Here is a 27,960-nt window from a genome sequence, read left to right as displayed (position 1 = left end):
TGGATGCTGGATGCTTAAACACTGGTTGAGAACCTATTTATTTCAAGTACTGGATTTTATTCTTAATTTTGTTAATAGAAAGTCAACTGTTCCCAGCTTCCAGGATGTGACAAAACTATTGTTGTGACCCCTTTGTGGAGTTAAATTGGATAAATTGCTTTCTTGCAATGTTGGATACGTCTTCACAGATGAAACTCTTGAACTTTTGTTGCATGTAGAGATAACAAATAGAATGCTGCAAATCCTGACACTTGTATGTAAAGCTTAGATGTATGATAGGATAGTTTGTGTTGGAGGATACCTCAGGAGGTCCCTGCTCAAAGCAGGGCTGACTGAAGTTGGACGAGGTTGCTCAGGGCTTTATCCTGTTGGGTCTTGGAAACATCCAAGGATGGCACAGCCTCTCTGGGCAGCCTGTTCCACTGCCTGGCTGCCCTCAGGGTGAAAAATTGTTTCTTTGTATCTAGTCTGAACCCCTCTTGTTTTAAGTTATGCCCATTTCTTTCTCCTCCTCCCCGCCGTGGGCTCCTGTGTGTAGATTGCTGTTATCCTTACTATTCATCTGTCACCTCTCAGCAACGATCTTGCTATTAGAGGGTAATCAGGTGCCATTTGTAACATCTTTTTAAGTTTTAGAGTACCACACTTGGCATTCTTTACTTTCCTTCTTATAGCATCAAATAGCACTGGGTTTGCTGAAATTTACTGTTGCTGCAAATATATCTTTATACCCAAAGAGGGCATTCTAACCTTAAAGATATCCTTAGTTCTGTCTTCATGTCTTTCTCTGGTACAGCAGCCCTTGCTTATAGCTCTGACTTGAAGGTAATTTATGTTTAAGACATTTCATGTTTTTGTTCATTAAAGCACTATGACACTTTTATTGTACAGAAATGAAAATCCATGTGTCTTCTCAGTATCTTTCACAGTTTTACTGGCACCTCTTTGTTTTTGTAAGGCTGTTCATGCAAGATGTTCTTAGTCTCTGAGAGCTGGAGGGAGAAGATGCTTTTTAGGTTGTGAAGCTTTTGCAAGTCCTTTCAAAATCGTGTGAGTTTTCCTTTTACTAGTCAGCAGAGGATTTAAAAGACTTCCAGCTTAAAGGCAGCGTTGTTTTACTTGGGAATTAAAGGAGTTAATCAAAGATCTCTTTCTGTCTATGGAGTATCATTCTGGACTTACTTGACACAGATATTTTAGAAGTATACTTTCATGTATCAGATATATAGATTAGTATAGACTTACTTAGATTTTGAGTACAAAAATGTAGGCAGGCTTGAGTCATGTTAGTTAAGTTAAGGAGTTACCTAAATACGATGTTTCTATTTGCTTCCAATTTCTGTTACACCTGTTACAAATTTAAGTTATACTTGAAGTTTCCAATGAAATTTCACTGTACAGAATCCCACATGAAATAGCATTATTGCAGAATCTGCCTTGGAGGGGACCCATGACTCCAAGGTTTGATAGTTTTGAGAATATTAAGGTAAAACTATGTCTAAATGCTGTTTTTTAAATCTCCAATATTTTCAATGAAGACAGGCGTTCTAATGGTGCAAAGCCTTCTGTGTATTCTTATAGTGAAAATCCTTTTTTCCTAGTTATCTGTCAGGAGTCCTGTACAAGTCCTTAGTTCTCTCTTGGGTGTGCTTTGCAATGTGGGTAGGTCATGCAGCTTCTCACGTGGTCTGTTTTAACCACAACCTAATGCATCAGATTACTACTGTACCTCAGGACTGATGAGGTCAAATGTCTATGAAAAACCACTTTGCTTTCCTAGAAAGGAAGCTGCAGCAGTTCTGTCTGCTGCTTTTTAATATTAATACTTGTCAGTAGTACTGTGTGTGAACCTGAAAGAAGCAGGGGAAGTCCCCACTGCTACAACCCTAATACTGCCAAGAGGTCTGACCCAGGCAACTGAAAGGGGCAGACAAATGTGAGCTACCTCACCTGTGACCCTGCTAATCCTGGATTCTGAATTCAGGTTTTCTAAAGCAAGTAATAACTTGGAAAAAAAAAAAAAAAAGTATTGGAAATATGGAAATAAGGAGTTAACTGTCTATATTTATTCTGGAAAACAATTTGAAGGACACTCAGAGTTTTCCTCTACCAAGCTGTTTGTTACCAAGACAGGTCTTTTCAGGTGTTTAACACTATATGGTACAACCTGCACCTTTTTTTAATCCATTTAAAATGCTAAGCTGAATCCGGAATATGTTGACCTGAAAAACTGTTTCATTAGCTTATTCAAGACAATCTTCTTTTTATATAGAGAACATTTTTGAAAGGTCAGTCTGATTTATGTTTACTTCTCATTATTTTTTAACTTGTTTTGCTTAAGACTTTGCTTCATTACAGTATCACTTGGAGTCGTTGGTGCTCAAGAACTATGTGCAAGCTATCTCATGAAAGGGTACAAGTTCTTTAAAGGTTAATGCTGTGCTTTAATTTACTTGGGTAATAAGAGCAGACAGGTAAAGGTCAATAAAAGGTGGCAGATCCTGTGGCCTTGTACTTAGGTTGGAATACTTAAGTGAATTACAAATAGCATGTGACAGAAATAAGTTTAAAAAACCTCTGGCAAAAATCTATGCTTTTGTCATAGGCATATGTTAATAAGTGTAATCTGTATTATTAGTTAATATATGTTAGCCTGGGGAGACTGTCAGAGTAAATTGTGGCAGGTAATTGTCTTGATTTCCTAGACATGAATAGCAGTGATTTACAGTCTTGGGGAATGAAGATATTACAAGAGCATCTTCATTGTGGTGGTCTCAAAGGGAATGAGTGAAGCCAGCACCTCTCTCTGGCTTTGGGCATTGTTTTGGAGCTTTGTGGATGGTTATCACTCCAGAATGTGCAGTGTTAAGTGTGACCCACGTAGAGTTCAGTCAAAGGTCCAGAGCAGCAATTGGAAAGATTTCCGGTTCAACCGTCTGTTTTGCCATTGGTTTTTGAGAACTACTTGGGGGCCAAGAAGATAAATGCAATGGAAGTTGGTGGAAGACAGGGTTTGATGGCTGCAGTGGAAAGCATGTGCAGCATTGGTATTGGCAGAGTTGAATGCACGCAAAACCGAGTGACAATCAAAGTAGATCTGTCAGTGTTGGTGGTGTGCTTCATCAGCATGGGGTTTGGCTGGCTGCTGCTTGACTGTATCCCCTGATCCTTGTCTGCTACTGGTGGGCATGGCTTTCAAATCTGTGTGGAGACAGCTCAGATCTTGTCTGAGTTGTCACTCCAGTAGTCTGTTACAGAGGCAGCAGTCCTACAGTACCTGGTGACATGGGTAGGAAATACTAAGTTTGGCCTCTAATGCCTGGGCTCTTATCTGGGGAGTTACAGCTTGCAAGCCGTCTGTCACTGGTGGGTGCTGCCTTTGAGTGCTCTCCAGACTTTTGTGGAGGTCTTCTCATCCTTCATGTTGATTACCATCGTCGCTCTGTGGTGGCACATCTGCCAAAATCTGTAATTTACTGCAGTTACCTTCTAGAGAGAAACTGTATTCTTTCCTGGAATGTTAATTTGTTGTTATTATTGGGTGTGGTTTTTTTTTTTTTTTTTCCTTTTTTAAGATATCTAATTTGCTCTAGGTGGAGTGACTTCTGTCTAACCTTATTTAGAAGGAGCAGTGATTTGTGGGAGAAGAGAGGTGTTTGTGCCTGTAGTTAGTATTCTGCTGCAGTTTCAGCAAAATCTGATTCTTCCACAGTTTGTTCATAAGATAATCTCATAATTTCACCTAACAATCTGCTTTTCTCTTTCATGGTAGAGGAAAAGCTTATAGCTGGTATCTTCACTTCTATGTTCTCAGGCCCAGTAAAACAAATTTCCAACTTCTGTTTTGTCTATCTACAGGCTTGAGTAAGAGTTGTAACAGTTGAGGCACATTGTCACTGAGCATCTTAGAAGGGACATCATGTGCATCTTTGCTACTTACCAGTGTAGGTCTCTAAGGGAACTGCACTTGGCTTGCTGGAGCACAAAGGCTGACCCCTTGCAGGCTATACCATCTGCGGACTGATGATGCTGAGTAATCTGCTGGCTGTTAGCATGGACTTCTGTTAACTGAAGTTGTCTGTGTAGCTGTTGAGGATTGGAGAGCAGTGCTGCAGCTTGTGTCAGTGCGGGTCCAGCTGAGAATCTTTATCTCGCCGCTCAGAGTGTCGGTTTATTGTCAGCCAGCAAAAGCACAATCCACACAATTGCTGCTGCAAAGAGTACAGAAGTTCTGTGGGAGGATGAAGAGTTGCGGGGGTTGGTGCAAAGCCCTGAGATTTTCTTTTCAAGGGAACTGGAGTGAGGGACCCGTGCTACTTGTTTGCTGCCTACTTGCTACAAGTGTCCCACGCGTTGCTGTAACTGCAGTTTGTGTACGTGTCTGGCTTTTGCAGTATCCCATATTTAAGCTGCATCTTGAGGTGCTGTGCTTTCTGTGAGAAGTTATTGCTCAGGTTTCCTGATGTCTGGAGCTCCATTTCATCTCCATTGTTGTCTAGGCAGCATTGACATCACATCCTGACAGCCCAGCTGGGGCTGTAAGGTAAGATTCCTTCAGCAGGCAAAGGAGGAGCATTTGTCCTGGGACTTCGATATTAAATTGTAAAGCTCAGAGCATTCTGACTCCTCACCCTTGGCAATATAGGAACTGCCATGTTGTTCTATTTTCATTATGTGTGATCACTACTGAGCTGTTAAGAGAAAATTACTTTCTATTTCAGTAAACTCAATTCTGATTTCAGACTGACTGTGCATCAGATGCTTAATTTGGAACCCACTCTCTTGGTGAAATTAAAAATTCAAATCTCCAAGCTGGAGCACTCAAACTGTGGTTGAATTAGAAATTGACTGCTGTCAATGTGCTCTCACACTTCACTCTCTCTTCTTTTTTTTTTTTTTTTTAAATTCCTGTCTTTCCTGCCCCCTGATGAGTTTTATATTAGAGTTTTGCTGTAGATGATCTGACTGAGCAGAAGTAGTGGGAATCCACACTGTCACTCCATAGACAGAGTGATGAAAGAGAAGTGTGGTGTGTTAAATAGACCATTCTTGAAAAGGACTGCTGTGTACTAGTTTTATAATTACATACATGTTTGGTGAAACACTTTTAGGAGATATGACTGCAAGCACATTAAGTGTTAGTTGCAAATTAATTTAGGACCTAACCAAACTTCACAGTTTCTATGCAAAATCCTTACTCCCCTATTTATGTGTAATATTTAAAGCTGTTTTCAGATCTTGACTGTAGGAACCAGAGCTTTGTCTCTACTTGAGACATTTGTGTGGACTGCCTATACAGACTTTCCAGCTTTCCAGTCAAGTGGGAACAAGAGTTGTTTGTGGGTTTTTTTTGGTATTTGTTTGTTTTTTCTACCCATGAAGAAAACTAAGGACAAACCTAACAACAAACAAACAACAAATAAATTCACAAAAACAAAACAAACCCAAACTAAACAGCAATAACCTTAAAACTACAACCCCCCCCAACCAAACAAACCAACCCCCTAAAAAAAAATCAACAAAAACCAACCAACCAACCACAAAACAGAACTCGTGAAGCAAGCTTTCATTCTCTATTCTGAGTGTTCTCTGTAGACTTGCAACTTCAATGTCTCCGTGCCTTTTTGGAAAATGGATAAATTATTCTCAATTATTTAGCTATAAATTAAAAAATAATTATGCTGATGGGTGTAAAGTAGGTTGGGGTTGGATATTGTGGAGAAGTGAAGTGTGTTCTGTTATTGGTTGTGCTGAAGGTACACAGTGCTGGTACTGGCTTGCGTTCTGCCCAGGGTATTTGGTTGTCCATCAGTGGTGCAGGGGTTGGATTGCAGAGATGCGTGAAGGGGAAGCAATGACTGGGGAGTCTGAAAAAGCAGCTTTGGTCAGGTAGTTGATTATGTGATTTGGGCAGTTCCAGCTCTCCTAGGCTGATAGCAGTGGGTTGGGTGAAATATATGAGTGAGCTGTATAAGGAGATTGGGAGACACCTGGGGCCAAGGCTTGTCAACCAGAGATGGATTTTGAATGAGAGATGTGGTAACAGCTGGAGAATGAGGTATGTGAGGAGTGTCCGTAACAGGATTATTTTGAAGTTTATTGCAAAAGTCTTGGGCTTCCCTGGCTTTTTTTCTCTCTTTTTTTTTTTTTTTTTTTTTTTTTTTTTGGTGTTGGTGGGGAAAGGGGACTTCTGTAATAGGAGCTTGTTGGGGGGCGGGAGGAGAAAAAAAAATGCAGACATAATTTTTTTTCACATTATTGTGCTATCTACGTGGTCTTGTTTTCCTGAGACAGCAAGGAGTCACTTGGCTGTTCCAGAGTAAATATGGCCACTCGTTTTTCTGCTCAACAAAACTGAGTTTTCTTGTAACACTGCAGTGGAGAAGTTGGGTGGTGTAATTTTCATTCAGGCTGAAGGAATGCGTTGGGTCTCAGGCTGCCAGCCATAGGGTGTTGGTTGGTTATCAAGGAGACCTTCACAGAGCAACTGCGTGCTTTCGCAGGCTGGGTAGTTACTGTATTTTTAAATTTAAAAAGGTCAGAAAGGCGTATTTCTGTTCTTTTTGTCACATTGAGGTGCTTAGGCCCTGATTCAACAAGGCACTTGCTTGAGAAAAAAGCCCGCTTGTGTGCGAAGTCAATGCACTGTTGAATACTGATGGGCACAGGCGTGTTTTAAAGTATTACCAGTATCGCACACAATTGTAATATGTAATTAAGGAAAGGGGTGTTTCTTTTATTCCCTGACTAAATAGGTTATTGTTACTGATACAAGAACTGTTTTGATATTTACCTGCTTACTTTTTAATGTGGTGGGTTTTTTTTTTCTTGGTGTTTAGGCAAAGTGAGGTTTAACACACTTTTGTTCTTTTTCTTGAGGGGAAAAAACGTTGATGGATGTATTAAAACTGTTATTGGCTAATGTGATTCTAACTCTCTCTAGAGGTACTGTGATTTCATCAAATGGCTTAAAATAAGTTGTTGCATTAAGGAGTTGAGTGGCTCAAATGTAACAACACAATGACAGATGCATTATGGGAGTGTGTCAATAAAAATATGTTAATTTAAACACTGGCTAAAGAAGCCTACTCTGACATATAAAATGTCAGCTCCTTGAAGGTTGTGGTGGTGTGGTGTGTCTGTGTGTGATTTTATTTTTTTTTATGGAGAATAGAAACTGACATGTGTTTAATGACTTCAGAGAATATTTTGTATGTGACATCTTGGAAATTTAACAACTGAATAAGTGAAGCCAGCCTGCGATCCTAGAAATCATAGGAACCCATGGTGAGGAAATAATTGGTAAATGGTATCATATATTATGTAGCTCAGCCAGTGCTTTTCTTCTGTAGGTTAGGTAAATCAAAGTGTAGTCAACATTCAGTAGGTAAAATGAGAAACCTGAATGAAACATTTGCATTTGAAGAGTTATAAAAATATGTATTTAAAAATAACTTTATTTGAAAGCTGACTTGTGTAAAGAGATGGTGCTGGTTTGTTTTAACATAGGCTGCATTGAGATCAGGGCTGTCTTATTTTGAATATTTTGTAGTATCCTCAAAATTCAGCAAATGAGTAAAAATATAACTAATTAGGAACCTGCAACATTTTACGTATTTTTGATGTAGGACCTGAGCAGTAATGGTTATTGTTATGTCAGGTTGATTAATCTCCCTGAGAATTATTTGGTTTTGTTACTGATATGTTAAACGCTTGTGTGTCTCTGTAAACAGTAAATATTTTCATCTCACCTACTTTGTTTATGTACAGTTTAATGCAGGTGTTTAAGGCTTCCTTAATAGAAGCAGCACTACAGAAATTGCTCGGAGCAGTACTTTGATAGTTGACTTTGAATATGACCAAGTATCTTTTCTTCCGCGTCACACTCACCACCCAAAATACTCTGAAGGTGGATTTGTTATTCTAATAAAAAACAACACTGTGTAATATAGGCATATTCAGATAGTTGAGCTCTTTTTAAAACTGCCTGTATGATTTCTCAGTTACTTTCAGGGAGAACTTAATGAGCTTGCAAGGATTTTGCATTATGTGTTTAAAGCAGGGGCGGGGAAGTAATCACTTCAGAGTGTCTGTGCTGATCTATAAAATCCTTGTGGACTTTACAAAAATGTAAGGTAGTTATGCCTGTCCATCTACAGATGCTACTAGAGCATTTGATCAAAAAACTGAACTGCCATTTTTGTGCCTAAAAACAAAGACTGATTATGTAAAATAAATTAGATTACTGTTCTGCTCTCCTTTAGCATTAGGCTGGGTACAAGAAAATGTGCTCTTTCCATCAGTGGGAAATGCTCTTTGGCTTCATGTCTCCCTCTTTCATCTTATTGGTGCAACTAAGACATGGGCAGCATTGCTGGTCATGCCTTGCTTCAGAGCAATAAACTCTTCTTCCCCACTATTCCCCCCACCCCGCTCTATGACTCAGAGTTGTTAGTCTTTATGAAACATTTGCCATCCGGAAAGATTGTTATGATGAAAGAGTTGTTATAATTAAGTTATTTTTGGGCTTTCACAATTTGGATTTGAAGCAATTTTCACATAATGTTAGAATATATATTGTATAATCTTCTAGGATTATAACATGTTTTTAAAAATTGATTTGTAATATTGCAATTGAAAGGACCTTCTTCCATTTGTGACCTTTCTCTTTTTCTGAGTGCTTGTCTCATGCAATGCATGACACACTATAATGTAGTTTTCTTTTAATTACCTTCAGTTGTTTCACAGTGTTCCAAGATACCATTTTGATAATCTTGTAGTTAATTGCCATCAGTTATTTGACGTGCTTGAAACTGAGGGAATTATGAGGAAAAAATTGAGGCCTGTCTTTTTTTAACGAGCTAGCTGAATTGGTTCACTGTAGTTTCTGTATCTGATGTGCAGACAAAGCGAGCTGTGGTTGGAAGGCTATGCGAAAAAACAAAGTCCTTGTAAGTAAATTTCAGATATATGATGATAAACAACTGAAATTATCCTGAACTTCAGAAAAGCAACATGAAAGAAGGGTAAATGACATGCCAACATTGAACCCGAAGCCACGGTACCATGCTGGCTGGATGTTCTGATGGCTAAGAGTGCTGTGACTGCCCACTGGCTGGAGACAGGGCTCTGGCTGCGGCCGCCTCCTCCCTGCTGTATCCTTTGGGGAAGGCATGAGTGTTCGTGTTGAGATGCCGCTCCCAGCTCTCTGTCTGTCCATCCTCCCCAGGCTCTGTGTCCATCTTCTCCTTCTCTGCCTTGTGCTCAGGAGCAGCTACGCTGGCACTAAGGACCTGCCTGCTTTTCCTCATAGCATGCTCTGAACAACTTGTGGCTCTGACTATGGTCATGGGTACAGTTTGGGCTTGTGATGCCCCTCTGGTAGCCAGGTGAGGGGCTTGTGCTGCTGAGCTCACCAGGAGGCAGCCAGGACTATGTAAAGGAGCTGGATGGTAAACTGGTCTGGAGGGTTTCCTGCAAGCGTGGAGAGGTGTGTCGTTCTTGTTCAGGATGTGGGCTAGTTGAGGATACTGGAATTGTACCACTGTGACCCCAGTAATTTTTAGAATTGCATCTGGTTTGCTTGGTGTAAATATCTAGCACTTCTGCAAATTTAAACCTTACTTACAATAGCTTAGTTTAAATGTGGTGTTTAAAGAGCTGTAATTATCTGTCTGTTTTTGAAATTCATAGTGATTTAGTGAGATCAGTTTTAAACTGATTTTAATTAAACCAGAGAACCTTTTCCATTTTTACAGATGAGGCCTCTGACAAGCCTTTGTAAATGGCAATAAAGTATATCCAGTCTTAGAATGACTTTTTTTCTACATGACTGATTTCTGCTGAAGGCAAATTTAGGCTGTTATTTTGTATATAAACTAAAAGAATTAAATTCTAAAGAACATTTTGTTCAATTTTTATTCCTTTACTTCAAGAGTGATTCCCACTTGTTAAGACTTCTATTAAATTGTTCCCAGTACAACATTTCACTGTCTTTTTATAGCAGACAGGGTGATGGACTCCATGACCTTTTTTATTTCTGATTTCTCTGATGCTTTTTCCTCTGACAAAAGAGAACGTAAGGGAGAGCTGGGGTATTCTAATCTATGATGATGGGAAGCAAAGTACAGAAACATAACTGCAGTCCCATGGCGAGATGTGACATTACTGTAGTGTGTGGAAAAAGTATAAATTGCTTCTGTTGAAGGTTATTTGGAGAAGATATAGGAAATGTTGGGAAAAGTCTCCTGGGAAGTTTCAGGTCTAGTGCTTAAATGTTTGAATAGGATGTCGTTCTAGGGAGGTGTGTACAAGACCTGGGTTAGGAGTTGCTGAGATGTTTAGATTATATACACATCTGTCAAGGTAAAAGTGGTCAAAGGGTTGTGATTAGAGATGAATATTAAATATATTGCATGTAATTTTTTTTCCCCCAGAAACTCGTGTTTCTCAAAGAGGTCTGTGCAGGTGATCAGAGTATTTCTACCACCTGAGATTCTGGCATTTGATTCTGTTCAGTGAGTAGAGGGCAGCTAATTGAGGGCATAATTCAACTGGTCACGAAATTCCTTGGAAGGGAGATTCTGGCAAATAGGCCTGGTCAATATGTTTTTGTGTTACAAAATGGATGATGGTGCAGAGCTTGCATTCTCATTGATTCTGTACAGGACAGAAGAATGGAATATCTTTTGGTTAGCAGTGAATCCATAAGAAACTGAAAGTAGTCACCACGTACTCTTTCACCCGTAATTTCTTTTTATAGAAATACACAGAAAACAAAGACAAGATACCATATTTTAATCTCCGACTTTTAATATTATTTATCTTTTTTGTTTGTTTGTTTGTTTATCTTGGTTCTTTCTATTTTGCTCTGCAAGCAGCAAATTTGTCTTTTCATCTGTGTAAGTAAGGTGTATATGGAGAAATTGACCTATTGAGGAGAGGCCCTTTCTTAATGATATTAATACTGCAGTAATGTTAGCAAACATATAGTGGCTTTTGTTTTCTAGGACTGATGGTACTGCATGCAGGACTTTAACTTTACATTTTGGACATCAAGTAGTACAGTAAATCTTAATGAAAACTTACAATCTCGTTAGACTGACATATGCAGCCACAGACTGTTACAGGGTTGCATCTGTTCTGGAAGCAGAATCTGAAACACTTCTTGCTGGTATTAATAAAACATGTATATGAACACAAGACACTGGCCATGAGCAACAACAGATTATGTGCAAAATCTATTTGCAATTATCATTCTTATCTTTTTGATTCAGATTTAGTCCTATCCTAGATGTGTTTGTAAATCTGAAAATAATTTGAATCAGAGAGACTTGAACAAGGTCTGTGCTTTAGTGTGCTGCTAAGCAAATTAAGAATGAAGTAGTTCAGGGAGTTGCTGTGAATAGAGAACATGATACGATTCATCATACCCAGGTTTGTGTCCTGATGGATGTGACTATGTTAACGAGTTCACTTAAAAGCAGTGCAAGCTCTTTAGAAAGTGAATGAATGCACACAGTGTTCTCTGGCAACAACTTTTCTCCTCTACCTGCAGGATGGTCGGTGTCTTTGCTTTGTTGAAGTGGAAACTGATTCACTGTTTGAAATTCCTGAAATAATTATTTTCAGATGCTAGGATATGTTAAGCCTAGAAAACTGCAGAACCACTTTAATGACTTTTTTCTCTCCCTCTCCTCCAGATGGTCAGGAGCATTTAATGCCTGCAGGCTCTCTTCGTAAAAAGAAACTGGCAAAAAGACCTGGATATATGAGGCCAGAAGCTCAGCGACAGGCAGAGTTTCATTCCCTGAGTGCCTGCAAGCCATTCAGCCCAGAAGAGCTCAGCCATGGCAGGCAGCATTGTGGTGACTTTCAGAACTGCTCTCTATGCAGACAGTGCCAAAATAACTTTGAATTCTTACACAGTAGTTCAGTTGCAAATAGTTCTGTCGTTCCTGCTAAGAGGGTAACAGCATTGGCTGCTACTGGAAATACACCAGGGCACTGCAAAAGTGTTTCATGTTGTAAGAGTCCATGGTCAGAAAACACGGCGATTGAGGTTTATCCTGCTGCAGCAGCAAGCAAAGGAGATGTTTCTGCTGTGTGCTGTACATGGCAGAAAAGCCACGGTGCTCAAGTGAGCGAGCCCACAAACATGTATGCTTCGAATCAGACAGAAGTGAAAAACAACTGTGAATATCAAACCAGAGACGTGGTTTCTCGTTCTGTTGGTGCACACGATAGTTTTAGTTCGAGTTTCAGCTTCATACAACTCTCCCTGGACTCGGCCTCTGCAGTAAGTGATGCTCAAGGCAAGTCAACTGTCGAGGAAGCCGAGTATGCTCTGCATCCCAGCACTTCAGGAAATCCACAGAAGCCAGAAGAGATGGTGCAAACTCTTGAGCACTTGGGAGCTTTGCATTGCTTCTCCAGGCCTGGTGAGGATTTGGAATATGAAACTGAGACTGTTTCTCTCTCGGATACAGATGCAACATTCTCATATTCTACAGATTCCTCGGATGCAGCATCTGCTGGCTCTTCTGTCACTTCAGGCTATGAAAGTAGCTTTACTGTTAGTGACCATCGCTGGGATACTTTGATGAAGAAATATGAACCAGTGCTACAGGACTGCCTGCTTGGTAATCGCAGTGCATTAAAGGTTAGTAATGTCGCTTCATCTTTGATTCCTCCCCCTGACCCTCAAAACATTTGTATTTATAGAGCCAAAGTCAAAGTTGGTGTAGGAGTTGGAATATTAATGGATTTTGCAGCATTTGTTCATAGAGGTTTACGGTAGCAGTCTGCATGATAAAAATAAGAGAACTGTTTTTTTTTTTTCTTTTTGATTCTTTAAAAAAAAGGTGATGATGTTGCAATACTTGATTCCTGTGTTTTACTGAAACTGTGATCCTCTGATTTTTAATATGTCGCACATCAGTTTCTGAATTCAACAATACCATTTTCTTTCACAGGTAGCTGTTTTGTCTGCAGTTTGGAGTATATGTAGTACAAAATTAAGGGGTGGTAAGAACTCTTTTCTTGAAGCACCATGACCTAACAACACTAAACTTTGTAATTGGAAATGTCTAAGTTTAGCCAAAGATTTCTTGCAGTGAGGCACCTGTATGAAAGTAGTCTGTACTCTAATAGATGGGTGCTCTCCCTGCATGAAGAAAAATGGACGTCAAGTCTCTGTTCTAACTCAAACTGGGAATTGAATCTTTTGGTTTTTACTTCTACCTCAGAGGAGTACCGGGCTGTTGAATCAGGAGTCTGTCTTTTTGCACGTGTGTTTACCCACATGTATACCTACCATATATACAGGCAGTCTCATTCACTGTGTTCTTCATGGGAGAAGGGTGGAAACTTTAAGAAGGATCAGTTATGCTTTTTTTTTTTTTTCTTAATTCAGTTTTTGGCATGGTGCAGTGAGCATTAGAGGGAAGCCATTCTGAGTGTGCCTGTTGTGCATGCGGGAAGCAACAATCCAGAGATTAATGCAGACATGATAGATTTCACAAATTTGCTCAAGGTGTACTAAGCAGGTGGCGGGTTTTTTCTGGTGCAGCGGTTTTGTGGGTGGGTGTGTTTGTGTGTGTGTTTTGTTTGTTTGTTTGTTTATTTGTTCGTTTTTCTCGTGTGTGTCTCACTAGTGTCCTGAGTTTCTGGGCTGCCTTTCAGAAACCCAGATTCTTGTGATTTCTCAGCTCAGATGTACCTGTTGAGATGCACTATATTGTCTTTAGACCTGGTCAAACAAACTGCTCTGGGGAGGCTTTGCACAACCTTCTGTCTGGATAAGACAGAATGTCAAGAAACTTTAATTCTTACTTTGCTCTCTGTGATATCTGACCAGGCTTATGATGCTCTCTAATACTTATTTTCATAGAGGATGCTTGTAGGACTCACACTAGATTATCTTATTTACAGACTTCCCATGCATTGATGTGGAACAGTTTCTTTGGCCTCATGCCTAGAGTGACAATGTGCCCGTAGTCTGGGATGGTTTGGGAAATTAATTTGCTGCAAATTTAGGAATATATAATATAATCAAAATAGGAAATTAATTTTATGTCTTATTTGATAGACACGAAAGGAACGTTGCTATCTTTAAATTTTGTATTCATTAATTCACTGAATGGAGAATTGGGGATTTGTGCCCTCTGATGTCTTTGCCCTTGGTTAGCCAGTTGTGTATGTTTAATTTGAAGCACCTTCCTGTTGTAATGATAATGAGCAAGACTCAAACTTTTCAGAAAGGAACAAAGGCATCTGTAGTCAAGAAAAGGAGACAATACTGAAGTTGTTATTTTTTTTTTTTTTTAAATAAGCATGGAAAAAGATAAGTAGTCATCACATGGTACAGATATAAGACATGCCACACTACAGCAACTATGATTAGTTGAGCTCCAAACATCTTGTCAGCCTGCAAAGAGAAAGCACTTTACTGTGACAGCATCAGTTGGTTTGCCGTGGGCATGCCTGGGCTGTGGTACCCAAACAGACTTTGATTCACCTGCCACTGAGTGCGTGATGGGATAAACACTGCAAACAGCAGCAAAGCTGTATTCTCGGTACAGATGGCTGTTACACATCAAATATATGAAAAAAGTGTCATTTGAACTATTCCTACTGCAGGCTTCTTTAAAATTCTATCAAAAGTATGGCGTAAAATACAGAACATAATTTACTATGAAGATTCAGAGCTCCTCCCTTCAGTATGTTACATGTTCCTCACCAGCTTCAGAGAAAGAAGGTTGGACTTCCAAGATGTGAAAAATAAAATGAAGCCTTGAGAGAAAGAGAATATATACAATGTTTCTGTTTGTTTGCTTTTGTTTTTCCTCTAGGGCATCCTATAGCCTATTATTAATTAAGCATTTTAAAAAATTCTTTCCTGGCTTTATTTGTATAGTGCATTTCTGACTAGTCCACTTTCACATACCATATTTAGAAGGGATACCATTAATTTAAATTTCTTGTCTAATTTGTGTGTTGATTGTGTAGTCACGATAGAGTGTTTCTATTAAGTTGTTGACTGGCTGTAGCTATTTTTCTTCACGCAATTGAGAGTTTAAATATAGGGATTTAAATATGAAAGAGTTTCAGGGAGGAGGGAAATTTATGTAAATGCAGGATGTCTAAAGTATGGATTTCCTTGTGTTGGAAAATGCTTTCCCAAGTACTTTCAGGCTTTGGATAGCAGTTGAAAGGGACCCACAAGGATCATCGAGTCCAACTCCTGTCCCTGCATATGACAACTTCACAGTTCACACCATGTGTCTGAGGGTGTTGTCCAGTCTCTTCTTGAACAATGTCGAGCTTGGGGCTGTGACACCTCCCTGGGGAGCCTGTTCCAGTGCTCCACCACCCTCTGGGAATATATGCTGCTTCTTTTTCTAGGCTTACATTTTTCAGTGTTGACATTAGCTCGTTTGGTAGAGGTCATGTATAAATATAATAAGAAAACAATTTTCATTCTTGTAGCTTTAGCTGTGTTAGGCTGTGGCTGGCATGGCAAAGGGGAGAGGACTGACAACCTTCTAATTAAATTCTTCTAACAGTAAGAACTTTTAATGGCTTTTGAATGCACAGCTGGCCTTATGAATTTCAAGTAAATTCAGAACTTTGGTCCGGGCCCATCGTGTTAACAAAGAGAAGCGGTGACTTTTGAAATAAAACTTCATTATGATAAGTTTCTTTTTGGGTGTGAAAGGGCATGCTCTATGTGGTATAGGTGTTTTTGGTATTTTGCTTTTTTTCCCCATCTAGCATTTGCAATGTGAACATTTCTGAAAATGCAAACATCAATGTTATGTAGATGAGCCTAAATTATATTTTAATGACATTTCATTGGCTGCATGTGAACACAGCTTTCTGTGCCATAACATGAACATACCTGTTCCAAAATATTCATACTGCATTTCTTTTTTTTACTTAGAGAAGAAAAAGTGGTTTGCATATGGAAATTCTCTGTTTGTTCTGTGCAAAACTCATATAGGCAAAAAATTGTTAGAATGGGCTCAAGAACACACTGTTGAGTACAATATGATTAGGAGTAGATGTTATGCTGACAGAATCCTTTAATAATCCTTACTTTGATTTCTTCAAAGGGTGAAAAATATCCAATTATCACATGATCTCTTTTGCTTTTCAATAAATATTTTTTGTTGTTCTCTGTACATGTTTGGACTAGAGTCATGCTTGGCTCACATAACTGCAGTTCAGCTGATTTCCAAATCAGTTTGTCCACTTAAATGTTGGGCCTAACTCTCAAAATTGGGCCATTCTAGTGATGTCATAATCCATTAAATTTATATCATCCTAGTCTAAATAGGTTTAAATGCAACTTCATAATAAGGACCTTTTTTTTTCTCTTTGCATAGATAAAATCCTTAATCTTCCAGCTACAGAGGCTTCAAGAAAAAGCGATAGAGGAAGATGACTATGATAGAGGTGAGAGATGCTCCCCCCTACTTCCCACTGGATCATGCTGCTTTTTTTTTTAATTTTCTCCCTCCTTCATCTACTAATTTTATTTCATATTTGCTATGTAGCAATGGTCAGATGTGGAAGACAGTTCAATGAACTGTATTGTTTATTCTGTTGTATAGCAGGAAACAAATTAAAGAAAAAAGTAGGTCAGCAGTAGGTAACAACAGTTTTTTATTTTCTTGAGCCACATTACCATGTGGAAAGGTTGAAATCTGAATATCCACCATCTGGATCAGCTGTTTTGAAGCAGCATGACTTTAAAAAATGCAGAAATGAATGAAAGCTTTGAAGGGAGAAAGGACAGGCACTGGCTACTGACAGTATGCTTTGTTACTTACCACATTTAGTCATAACACTACAGCATGGCTCAAACACATAAAGGAGGTCAGTAGCTATTATGAAAGTGAATGATATTGTCCTGTGGGATTAACTTGATGTCCACTGAGTTGAATCAAAACCAGATACAGAATATGATGGTGATACAGCTACTGGCAAATATCTGTATTTCCTTTCAAATGCCTGGGCACTTCTGATAAGCTCTGTATGTGTGCTCATTAGTAATTAGAGCATCTATTAACACAGATCTCAGGTTTCTTATTGTTTCTTCTTATAGTAGTCTGTGTTCATATACTGATATTTTGATAATCTTGAGGTTCTAGATTAAATTCTTCCTGCTAGATTGATCTTTGGTTGGGAAGCTCTGCAAAGGTTTCAGCAAAATCTGTGTGGTTGCTTCAGAGAATAAGGCTGGTGAAAGTCGTTCATTTCCTTCTACTTTTTATTCTCATCTTTTAGGGGTTGGAGAGTGGTCAGACTTGTGGTTTGCCTTTCAAAATTTATGTGTGAAACTTTGCAGATGCACCATGGCTGTGTTTCTCTACTCCCAAAGGTGTCCCCCAAGATTATGAAAATGTGTTTTAATAGTGTCTAGGTAGTAGATCTGTAACCTTTTGCAAGAGTGGTTTTGTTGGCCTCTTAGAGGCCTGCCTATATGTAGGACAAAAGACTGCTAGTGTCGTAAGTCATATATTTAGTGTGGCATTTCCCAATGGGGAAAACCTTTAGGTATGTGAAGAGCTGAGGATGTTGTACATATTCATGAGTTTAATCTCTGTCAAATAGACATTATTGATATGTGTGTTTTACATGTGCAACATTCATAGCTCTTCTTTAAGTGCCTGTGGGTTGAGTTCTCAGTTGGAGACTTCCCGACAGCTGTTTACTCAGTGCCTGTGGTTCTCACAGATTCCAGCTGGGATTCTCTGGGCAGCCAGCCACTCCGACAGCAGTATTTTATGCTATCAGGTGTGACATCTGCATGCGATGCCATGTAGTCACTGGCCGCAGCAGAAAATGGTGACTTGTCTAACCTTGCACAGAAAGCTCCTGTGTAGTTTTCCTGAGTGCTAATCTTGTGTCTTCAAAAAAGGACCATCTTTCTGTTGATCATCGTTTTATCAACTACTCTTTTCAGTTTCCACACCTAGTTATCAGGCAGGTAGCATGGAGGCCAGTTTGCAGTCTTGCATTAATTCCTCTCAGGAAAATGGTCTCGCTGAAATGTGAATTCACCAGGTGTTGTGGGCACAGCTTGCAGAGAGCAGAAGTGGCAACAGTACAGAGGTGGAGAGCAGCATCCACAGGTAGGATTGCTGTTTTCTGTGCTAAGTCTGGCATATACAGACAGAAAGCATTTGTCCTGATATGGGACTAGATACTGAGGTGCTTGAGAAACTTTGCCTTGAGTTCCTCCATCCCTTTGAAAACTGGAACTCTATCTTCACACAAATGTTCTCAGAAAATGCCATGTTCCATGTACACAAGTGACCATGGATCCTTAATTTCATCAATTCCTCATTTTTGAGTCCTTGACCCACTTTTTGTCATACTGGTCTTTGTTCCTCTTGTGATACAAATGTCAGCCAGTATTTTTTTGTAATTAATTTTCATTGTTTTGCTCATATATGAACTGGCTTAGTGTTTGTGTGTGGTGGTGTTTGTTGTGTTTTGTGGTGTGGTGGTGTGTTTGGTGTTTTTTTTTTTTTTTTGTGAAACATGAGCAGAATATCTCAAGGGAAATACTCAAATGGAGAAGGTGCACTGCTGCAAGCAGAGTTGTGACCTTCCGTCCCATCTTGCAGTGTCAAGCTTTCCACCTTTGCTTTTAGAGCTACATCACTGCTCCTGGTGGAGAACAAAGTCTTGCATGGTGTGAAGTTTGAAAGCTTACTAAAGAACTCACAGATTGGTCCAGTGCCAACTTCTGTCCAAGTGAAATTTCTAATTAGCTTTCTTTAAACGGATCTTATTGCCAAAAATTGCTAGCAGGGAATAGAGTTGCTAAATGTGCAGAGCTGTGATGTGGGTTGTAAATGGAAATAGATTATCAGGGAGTGGGAGAAACCGACATGGTGTACGTGAAGGGCTGAGAACGTTTTAACTATAACGGTAAAAAGAAAATTGTCCCTGTAGTTTGGGGGACTTCTTTGAGTACAAAGCTAGTTCTCTGTTAAGAGCAGAGCTATTTGGAACCAGAGATTGTGGTAGTGCTGTGTGTGGCGGTAGCGTGAGTCTGGCTGATTTGAGTGTGCTGCAGGGGAAGGGGAGGTCTAGTGTAATGTGAGTAGCTGCAAAGTGCCCTGAACGTGTAAGACATAAGGGAAGGAGAGCAGGTGTGTGGGTGGCTATACCCCTGAGTGCAAAACTAAATTGTCAATAAATACGTTATTGTGTGTAACTATATTATTGCTTCATTGGTAGAGGCTCTTCTCCAGCTTCAGCCACAGACAAGAACTCAAGAGACTTTCTGACCTCAGCTCTTTAAGAGCCATCTAGTCTTGCAGGAGAGGGCTTGGTTTTTAACAGCAGTTCTGTGAGAGGGAGATAGATGTGTTAGCACTTAACACTCCTCAAAGTGCTCAGGACTAGTTTCTGCTGTCTGACACTGCAAATGTGACAATTTAAGGAAAAGCAAGCATCAGCTCCCTAACATTGCTACTTTCCTGTTCTCCGGAGCTTTTTGAAAGCTCCCATGGCCTATAGTAGCTTTCGAAACTGAAGTGTAAGTAAAGTGGTGCCCCTACAGAGAACGGAAAATGATACACTGTGGTTTTGGTTGTGACGAGACAAAGAAATGACACAGAAATAAAGGTAAGTTTTTCCCACTACAAAGTCATGGACAAATACCTTGCTGCAAACAGGTCAGGAATAAGGATATATTTGTTTTTTCCTTTGGCAGAAGCACAGAACACATGCTTGCTGCTTGGATCTGTTAGAGAACATGTATGTTATCCAAGTGCATGCTAATGAATTAGCATTTCTTTCCTGAACAGGTGATGACTTTTTTTTTAAGGGCTATTTGGAGTGAGAGCCCTCTATTGTTGTTTAGGAGAGAAGTGAATGCCTGTTTAAATCTTCAGCTTGTTTCTTCCCAGTTTTTCCTTTCTTCAGATGACTCTGTTTGTTCCATCTTTCTGCTCCCCTCAAGCTTGGGTGGAGCACAGCAGAAATGGCTTTTGCCATTGCTTGTTTATCTGTGCTGTGCCTTCTTGAACACCAGCCCTAGTGTGGTTAGTGTGTTGCTGTAGAGGAGCTTCAATCAGTCATTCAAACAACTACAGTTTTTTACTTAAGTTCTGGCAGGGCCGTATGTATGAAGGGGGGTATTCTTATTCACTCGGGACAGAGGCTGCCCTCCTGTCCCATGTGCCTGCCCATCTGCAGGAGCTCACCGAGCGAGCACAGTGCTGCAAGGTGCCACTGAGGCAGCCGTGGGTTGTTTCAAATGCACCTTCACTGCAAGATATTTGTGTCCAATGCATATTCAGTGAGACAAATCTCCTCCTCAGTCCTGGTTTAATTTTAAATAGGATCCATTAGGATGTGACATATTTTATTGCTCATTCTGGTTTTGTAGGTGATGGAATATTGGGAAGTAGCTTATTTTTCTGTATTTACTTGTGGTCTCCTCTTGATGGCCACATTACTGTATATTTTCAAAGCAGGTACAGTACCATGGGAATATGATAACAGTGTTTTGCCTTGCATAGCATATAGTAAAAATTGGTCTGTTTTCCAAGGATCATTTGGAGTGTTGTCATGGCTCATTTTTCATGATGGAGCTTGACAGCTCCAAGGTTAAACACACTGGTACACACAATACAGGAGGGGAAAAAAAAGGCAGCATATTTCTGTGTTTGTGGGAGTTGTGCTTGCAGTGGAAGCAAGTGTATTCTGCTTAGTACAAATCTATTACCCGAATGTTTAGAAAGCCTTTTCCAGTTCTTTGCTTCTTGAACTCCTCAGTCTTACCTGGTGCACGGGGCAAATAGATTGGTAACTAAGTGTCAGCGCTGGGTCATGCTGCTGAACTCCACTACTAGTTCACATGCCCTCTTGTTACTGAGAAACGTATCTGCAGAACTACTGTGGTGTGTTTTGGTGTGTTGCTGGTGTTTTGTTTCCTTTTTTTTTTTGTTTTTAATTCCTGTATGCAGGAACGTGACTGTACAGATTCACTGCTTGCAGCTGGTAGGGAATAGTAACTTCCCTGTGTGATCAGGTTACATTCGGAGTTAGGGTTCTCAAGTGAAGGTCACTGAGTAGATCAGAGCAACTGCTCATCAGTCCAGTATGGCAGCTAGAATACAGAAACATTTATGCTTGTCATGGCAAAACTTATCCTATGTTGGCAGTGAAAATTCATGCTGTAGATATATTTAATGTCACGTGAGCCTTCGATTATTTTAGCTGAGGTCTCAAAGCTTGAGCTACATGAGTTGTTGAGCTGTTATAGGCTTGTGTATTGTGTGCTCTGCAGAAAAATAGTGGTTTTATGTTGTTTTTTTTAATTTGCTTGTGCTATTTGAGACCTCTTCCTTACCAACTGACCTTTCCATGTCTCAGGATCTGCAGGGCATTAAGGACAGAACCCTATGCTGTGTAGGAGTTGAGGAGTCTCATTTCACACATTTTCCATTAATCAGAAGTCTAAGAAAGGAAAAGAAAGACTTTTTAGCTGTTAGGCTTCTGTACATGTGCACTAGAAGAGATGCTGTTGCTTGCCTGAACCAGCTATTTGTTTTAAGACAACTGCAGAGAGAAAAAATAATATAGTGTTAATTAATATCTGAGTTGAAAATGTCATTTGTTAAATGATATTCAGAGGGAGGTCTGTGGTACTCACAAATGTTGAATTATGCAATAACCTCAAACTCCTGGCCAGACATACAGTTATTTCATCTTTCAAATTTTATTTTTGCAGTTTAAACTGAAAAAGTGTTTTTTTCTGGTTTAAAGTGTTATTTCTGGTCATAGCTCTTAAACATCTGAAATCATTTGGTCTCCAAGGTGGGTGTTGGTGGTATTGTTTTGTTCATGGTGGTGTGTGGTGTGTTTTTTTTGTTTTTGTTGCTGCTTTTTAATTTTTTTTTTTTTCTGGAAGACCTATTTGCAGATAAGAGTTGAATAGAATCCCTGCTTTACTGTACTTCTATTCTTTTGAACAAAAGTGCTTGCTTGATAGATGACTTAGGACACAGAAATGAATGCAAGTCAACTTCTTTCTGAGGAATGACAGTGAATTTGAGGGAGAAGCTGTATCTGGAAATAACTCTCAATGAATGTGTTACTTTGGATTGTACTTGTTTTGGGACATTGTGGATGTGTGGAATTAAAATCCCTAAACCTAGCTGTATGTTGAATGGAGCTCAATAGCTGAGGCTGCTGATTAAATAAAAGGTGATGGGGCAGAGCAGAGCTTTTGGGACACAGGAGACTTAACTGGGAGCTTGTAACTTGCAGTTGCAGGCCATTGAGTTGGAAACGAGTTGGGTATGGATGGGCCAAATAGGGTCTTTCTGTTGTGCTGTACTGTCAGAGCCTTATTTGGTCAGAAGCTTGTAGAAGCTTCCTGAAATCTGTGGGTAAGTCTTTTCAGGTTTCATTTTTCTTTTCTATAACTTTCCAGTAAAGCTATTAAGAGAATGAGGGGGAACGGCTTATACAGATTCTCAACCCCAAATCTTCTTTGCATGGATCTTGTTTATCCTGTCTCTCTCTGACAAACTCAAATAACCTCCACAAAAGGGTTTGAGTGGTTAAGGAAAGCAAGTGCTTATGTGAAGAATAAATTGGACTTAATTTTCCTTGCAACAAAGCAGAAGCAGCACAAGCCTTGCAACTCTTCCACCTTGTCTGGGTTTCTCTGTTTAAGACACCAGTATGAAATGAAAAGCGAAGTCTTTTTGTCTGTGTCTATTTATTGTTTGGTGCTAGCTGAAACCGTAGACCAGGATGCTCTCATTCAAATGCTTGGTCTTGGCTTCTGTCTACTAGCAGCACTAACAACATTGCTCTTTCCTTTTGTCATGCTATTGTTTGTGGTAGTTGGTTTTCTTCCTTTATTTTTTTTTTTTTTATTTGTTTTTATTTTTAAATCACAAACTTGGGACAGGAGTTGAGCCAGGCACAATTTAAAGGTCTGAAATTCCATATCTTACTGTCTGGTAGACAACTGGAAAACTCTTAGACTTTTTTTTTAATACTAAAATAATATAGTAATAGCCAGTGTTTGCTTGAGGGAGGCCTGGTAGCCATTTCTGGTACTTTCGCCTCCCATGTATTACATATGTAGCACATGTATCTTCAGCAACTTCTTGAAAGAGTTTTTGGTGTGAACCCTCATTTTGGCTCTGTTGTTCAGTTTCCATCACATCAGAGGGTGTCTTTGAAGTACACCAGGGTCTTGCTGTTGTTCTGCTTATGCCCACACATTGAAAATGCAGTCATGTTTTCTGCGTCTTTAATTCCTTAGCCAATATTGAAGAGAAGCTACTGTAGTCATGCCGTGTCTCACTTAGACTGTACAGCCTAAATATTTTTAGGAAGTGGTTGTATTTTGTGGGATTCTACTATGCTCTCTTATTTATTTAAATCTTGGCCAGCGTGAAGAGGTTCAGCTACATCTTGTGTTTCTGGAAGCTGCTTGACAAAAAGAAAATTGTTGAAGTTTTGGCACACCGTGTACTTGGAAGCTTTCTATACTCCTGGCCATCTGCTGTCTAAAACTGACACTGCGGGCTACCCCTCCTCTTGTAGCTCGGCTCTATTTCTCAATCCATGATGCAGCCAAGCTGTTCCCAGACAGCCTGGCTAGTCTTTTACAAACAAACAAGCAATGAAAAATCTGAACAAAAAAAGCAGTTATGGGTAATTTAAGAGCTTGCTTGCTGATTTGCAGTTTGAAGCATAGAGTTCTGATGGGTGTAACTTGGGAGAAGTGTTGATGTGCTATCTGGACAGTACCCACTGAGTGAGTGACATGGCTCTCCTGCTACCCAGCCCATCTGCTTGCTTTGCACTTGCAAAATCATGCAGCCCAATTTTATATTCAGGACAGACTTAATTTCCTTTGCTTTTTAGAAATACGAACTCCAGATAAGAAAATTGTCTGTATTTGCAATGTGACCACTGGATGACTATTAATTCAACTAACAACTAGAAACTGTTTGTGTTGCTGTTGTCTTATCCTTACTATATAAATATTTTAAGGGAGTGGGGGATGCACCTGTTCTTTTTAATTATTGTCTACTTAATAGATGACTGAACATGGACAGAAACTTCTAGATGGCATGGTAATGTAACTTCTGTGTAATCTGGAATTAAAATATATGCCAAAGGACTGTGACTATTATTTGAAAGCAAATATGAAAGACTTCCAGCATGAATCCTCTATGGAGAACTGATAACGCTCCTTGCTGATTGCTGGGTGGTGTCTGGTTGAATTCCTTAATAGGATGCTTTTATTGAAGACCTCTGCAGACCTTCCATTGCTTGTTGAACTCCTCTGCAAAGTAGCATTGCCGCAAGTCAATTAACTTCTCCTTTCTCCTGAGATTTCCCTCCTGTCCACATGCCCAGACCCAGTTGCCCACACTGGTTATGTCCACAGTACCGTGGGCACGTCTACCCTCTCTGATGCTTCCCTGCGCTCAGCATATGCAAGCTTTGTGTGTTCCTTTCTTATCTTCACTCCATGGAAAGTAAAAGTAGTAAAAAGTGCTGGTTTATGGATGTCTTTAGTCCTCTTGGGACAGTGACAGGGTTATAACTATGAGCGTTAATCAAAAAGGTGAAGAGGAGAAATTTCAAATTCTTAGTACTCATACAATAATGTGCTTTGGACAAAATGCTACCAAGTCCGAAGGAAATGTTGACAGTGGGAGCTTCCAAACTGATGCCAGGTAATGTGAGTTTTAAATGTCTGCTATTGATACCATCTTGCCAGTCTAATACTAGTCAGGATTCCTAGTAGATTTTGATTTGAAGAGTGGGAAGTGATTGGGACATCTCCCCACTCACTGAGATTTTTTTAAAGCATGAAAAACCAATCCAATTCATTGATTTGATTTACTTTAATGTAAGGCAGAATTGAACAAAAAGCAAAATGATGTGCTGTGTATCAGAGGCATAATTCAGATGTGGTAGTGGGACCAAATGAAAAAAAAAAGATGTACAGCCTCTTCAATTGCAGAATGTACTATTAATCTGATTTACTTGTGGCAGTTAATTTATACATGCCTCTGGCATTCCAGAGTGCCTCTGTATGTCTCCCTGCTAGTGACATTTCACTAAAAAAGTAGCATCTTGGAGGACAGACTGTAATATTTGAGTTGGTAGAAGCTGTCCAGGATTCATTCAACTTCTTGAGGAACTGTGTCAGCGGGGATAAAGAGCAAAACCAGGCTGAGTTTGTATGTGCTGTCGTGCCATACAAAGCATCTGTTGCATTGCACCCAAGTGTTAGGAATAGTGTTGCAAACTAAGGAACCTGGGATAATGTTATCAGCAAGAAGACCTGCTTATAAATGGGTGTGTCTCTATTGGATTTCTTTTTTTTCCATTGTGTGCTTTACCTGAAATATTTCCATGCTGTCTTGATGCCTAACCCTAAACTTGGAATAGGTGGAGCTGACCTATGATCTAGAATTACAGAATCTAAATTTCAGACATTCTTGTTTCCAGTTTTTACCTCTACCTGAACAAACTTTCAAAAGGCATGTTGAAAGGAGGTACCAACTGGTGTGTCCAGAAAAACCAGTATGTGTGAGGCATGCTAAGTGAAAGCACACAGGAGACAGAGGCTTGAATTTGATGTGCATAACAACATAACTTGTCTACTTAATAAGCATTCTTGAATAGATGGGTTTTGTAACTTCCTTTTCTTAGATTTAGGATTTAAATTGTGCAAAGGATGATGTGGGAAACTTTTTATTATTTTTCTTCCTGTTGTGTTGTGAATTAGTCAGGTAAAATGAGTCTATATTTGTAGACATGGGTGTTCACTCTCTGGAGTTAAGTGAACTGATTTCTTGGGGTGGTATTTTGCAGGGCCATTATGACTTCCAGACAAGGTTTGTTGATAGGGGCAATGTCTTTAGGAGTTTAACCATAATTAGATAAGTTTTTGGACATCCCAGTTTGAGGAAGGGCTTGTGTGCATTGAAGTAAGTCATATTGTTCTAACTTAACTAGTTGCCTTAGCTGACCAGTTAGCAGGACAAGCCTTGTGCTACCTATTTCATGGTGTCATGGTAAAATGCATTGTAAGCAATGTTGTGGTATTGTGATGTATGTGGGGGAGAAAAACTAGTTCTAGCTTTGTGTTACAAAATGGCGGACTTAGTGCTTACCATTGAGACTTCATGATGAAAATATGACAGTTGCTTCTCTAAAAATGTCAGATTGATACTTTGCAGTAGTTGTAAAAACTGGTTGTGTTAGTAGAGTAACGGGACAAAACTGAGGTTCTGTTTTGCCACAATTATACTTTGTGCATACGGTTGTGGTCGCTGCATCTCAAAAATGATGTGGTCATCTGTAGTCATCAGGTCCAAAAGAGGATAGCAAAGATGAGCTAGTGCAGCTCTTTTTCTGTTACTGCTTAAATGCAGCAGGCAAAGTGAGGTAGAATCAATATATGCATATACAATGTGTTCTTCAAATGAAAAAAAAAAATTAAATATTTCTATGAGCTAACAGGTGAATCTGGAGTAAGTAATTCAGAAGGGGAAACAATTCTGACTGTCTTGGAATAGCAATTGATAATAAGCAAGTTATAAGATTTACCTGCTTCATTACATCTGCATAACCAAGAGAATGCATAGATAACTACAATTCTCAACTAGAAAAGGTTTATTTTTATGAAAAATAAATTGTCATTATGTATTAGAAAACTGGAAATTCAGTAGAAAGTCGTTTGGAATTTCTTGTTGTGCATGCCAATAGCAACAAAAGAAATGCTGCTGGAATTAAAGAGAGGATTGTTTTGAGAGACTTCTGGATGGATTATTATTATTATTAAACTGTTTGTTTTGCAGTTGTGTACAAAGTTCTAAGGTGTATCAAGTACCAGGGAAGCAATTTCAGTTTTGGTTTTGACCAGCAGATGTTTTGGAAAAGTTTGTTGTTTTTTTTTTTTTTTTTAAATAAAGTAGCTCTGTAGAATTAAGACCACTTAATTCTGAAAAAAAAAATAAAAGCCACCTGTAGATGAAGAGTACATCCTTCAGGCTGTGGGATTTCTTTGGAAGGCACAGATGGAAGAGGTGATAGCGCACAGTGTGTGACTTTTTCATTTTTAGTTTTCTTTACGGGGTGAAGATCAGCCATGCAGTCACACTGACGATCTGTCACTTCGAGAATTGTACATATTTTGAAATGAGTTGTGGCATCAGAAAAAGGCATATGAGTAGGGGTGTGAATATCAGTCTAATTCTTGAACTGAATTATGCTTTATCTGGTTTTGGATTAATTCTTTTTAATCTCAAGAGATTTAATAGTTATAAAGGAAAGCCTATGTTTAAAAGACCTGCCTTCCGCAAACAATACAACCTCTAAGTGCATTTTTCTCATTGCCAAATGCATATGAAATCCTCTCATGTTACTGGTGGTTTCATTGATGAAATATGAAAATACTAAACTTTCCTCTCTTCACGTGTGGTTTTTCTGTATTTGTGGTTTGTGATAAGAATTTCACTAATATGTAATTATGTTTTTCAGAAAACTGCAAAGCAACTTTCTTAAATGTAAGTACATAGAGTGTTATCCACTGAGGATGTATTCCCAAACAGTATGTAATTTAGCAATGTGATGGATAGGAAAAAGTGGGGTTTTTTAATCCCCATTAAAACGACTATAATGAGGGCTTATGAAATACAGTGTAAATTTACAGGGACAATGTAGATAATATGGCAGACAGAGATGCAGAAAGGACTGTCACCCTCATCAGGTGGAGGAGCTGCTTGCTTTCTGGAACGGATTGCTCTTCTGAGAGTTCTTTCCTGCTTCAGCTGTGAGACTTTGTGCCTGCCCAGCCACTGCCCTTTTCTGTCCTTCACTCTTAATTGGCTTTATTCTGAATTGTTTTAGAAAGGTCATGAAAATGTAACGGTTAGGAAAGAG

The 27,960-nt window shown here is 39.3% G+C and overlaps 1 protein-coding gene across 10 annotated transcripts in view; it reads left to right on the top strand.

Moving 5' to 3' along the window:
• Positions 1-27,960, top strand: part of DISC1 (DISC1 scaffold protein) — a 203,721-nt gene that overhangs the window by 8,122 nt on the left and 167,639 nt on the right. For 9 of the 10 annotated variants that reach the window (XM_071806310.1, XM_071806305.1, XM_071806309.1 and 6 more), the window contains exons 2-3: positions 11,703-12,661; positions 16,389-16,458. In XM_071806310.1, the coding sequence (XP_071662411.1) occupies positions 11,703-12,661; positions 16,389-16,458 (1,029 nt within the window). The remainder of the gene's footprint in view (positions 1-11,702; positions 12,662-16,388; positions 16,459-27,960) is intronic. The other variant, XM_071806308.1, reaches the window with a different exon arrangement.

Source organism: Patagioenas fasciata, chromosome 3 (assembly GCF_037038585.1).
Source record: "Patagioenas fasciata isolate bPatFas1 chromosome 3, bPatFas1.hap1, whole genome shotgun sequence".
Taxonomy (NCBI): Eukaryota; Metazoa; Chordata; class Aves; order Columbiformes; family Columbidae; genus Patagioenas; species Patagioenas fasciata.
This window is presented reverse-complemented; position numbering and strand designations above follow the sequence as displayed.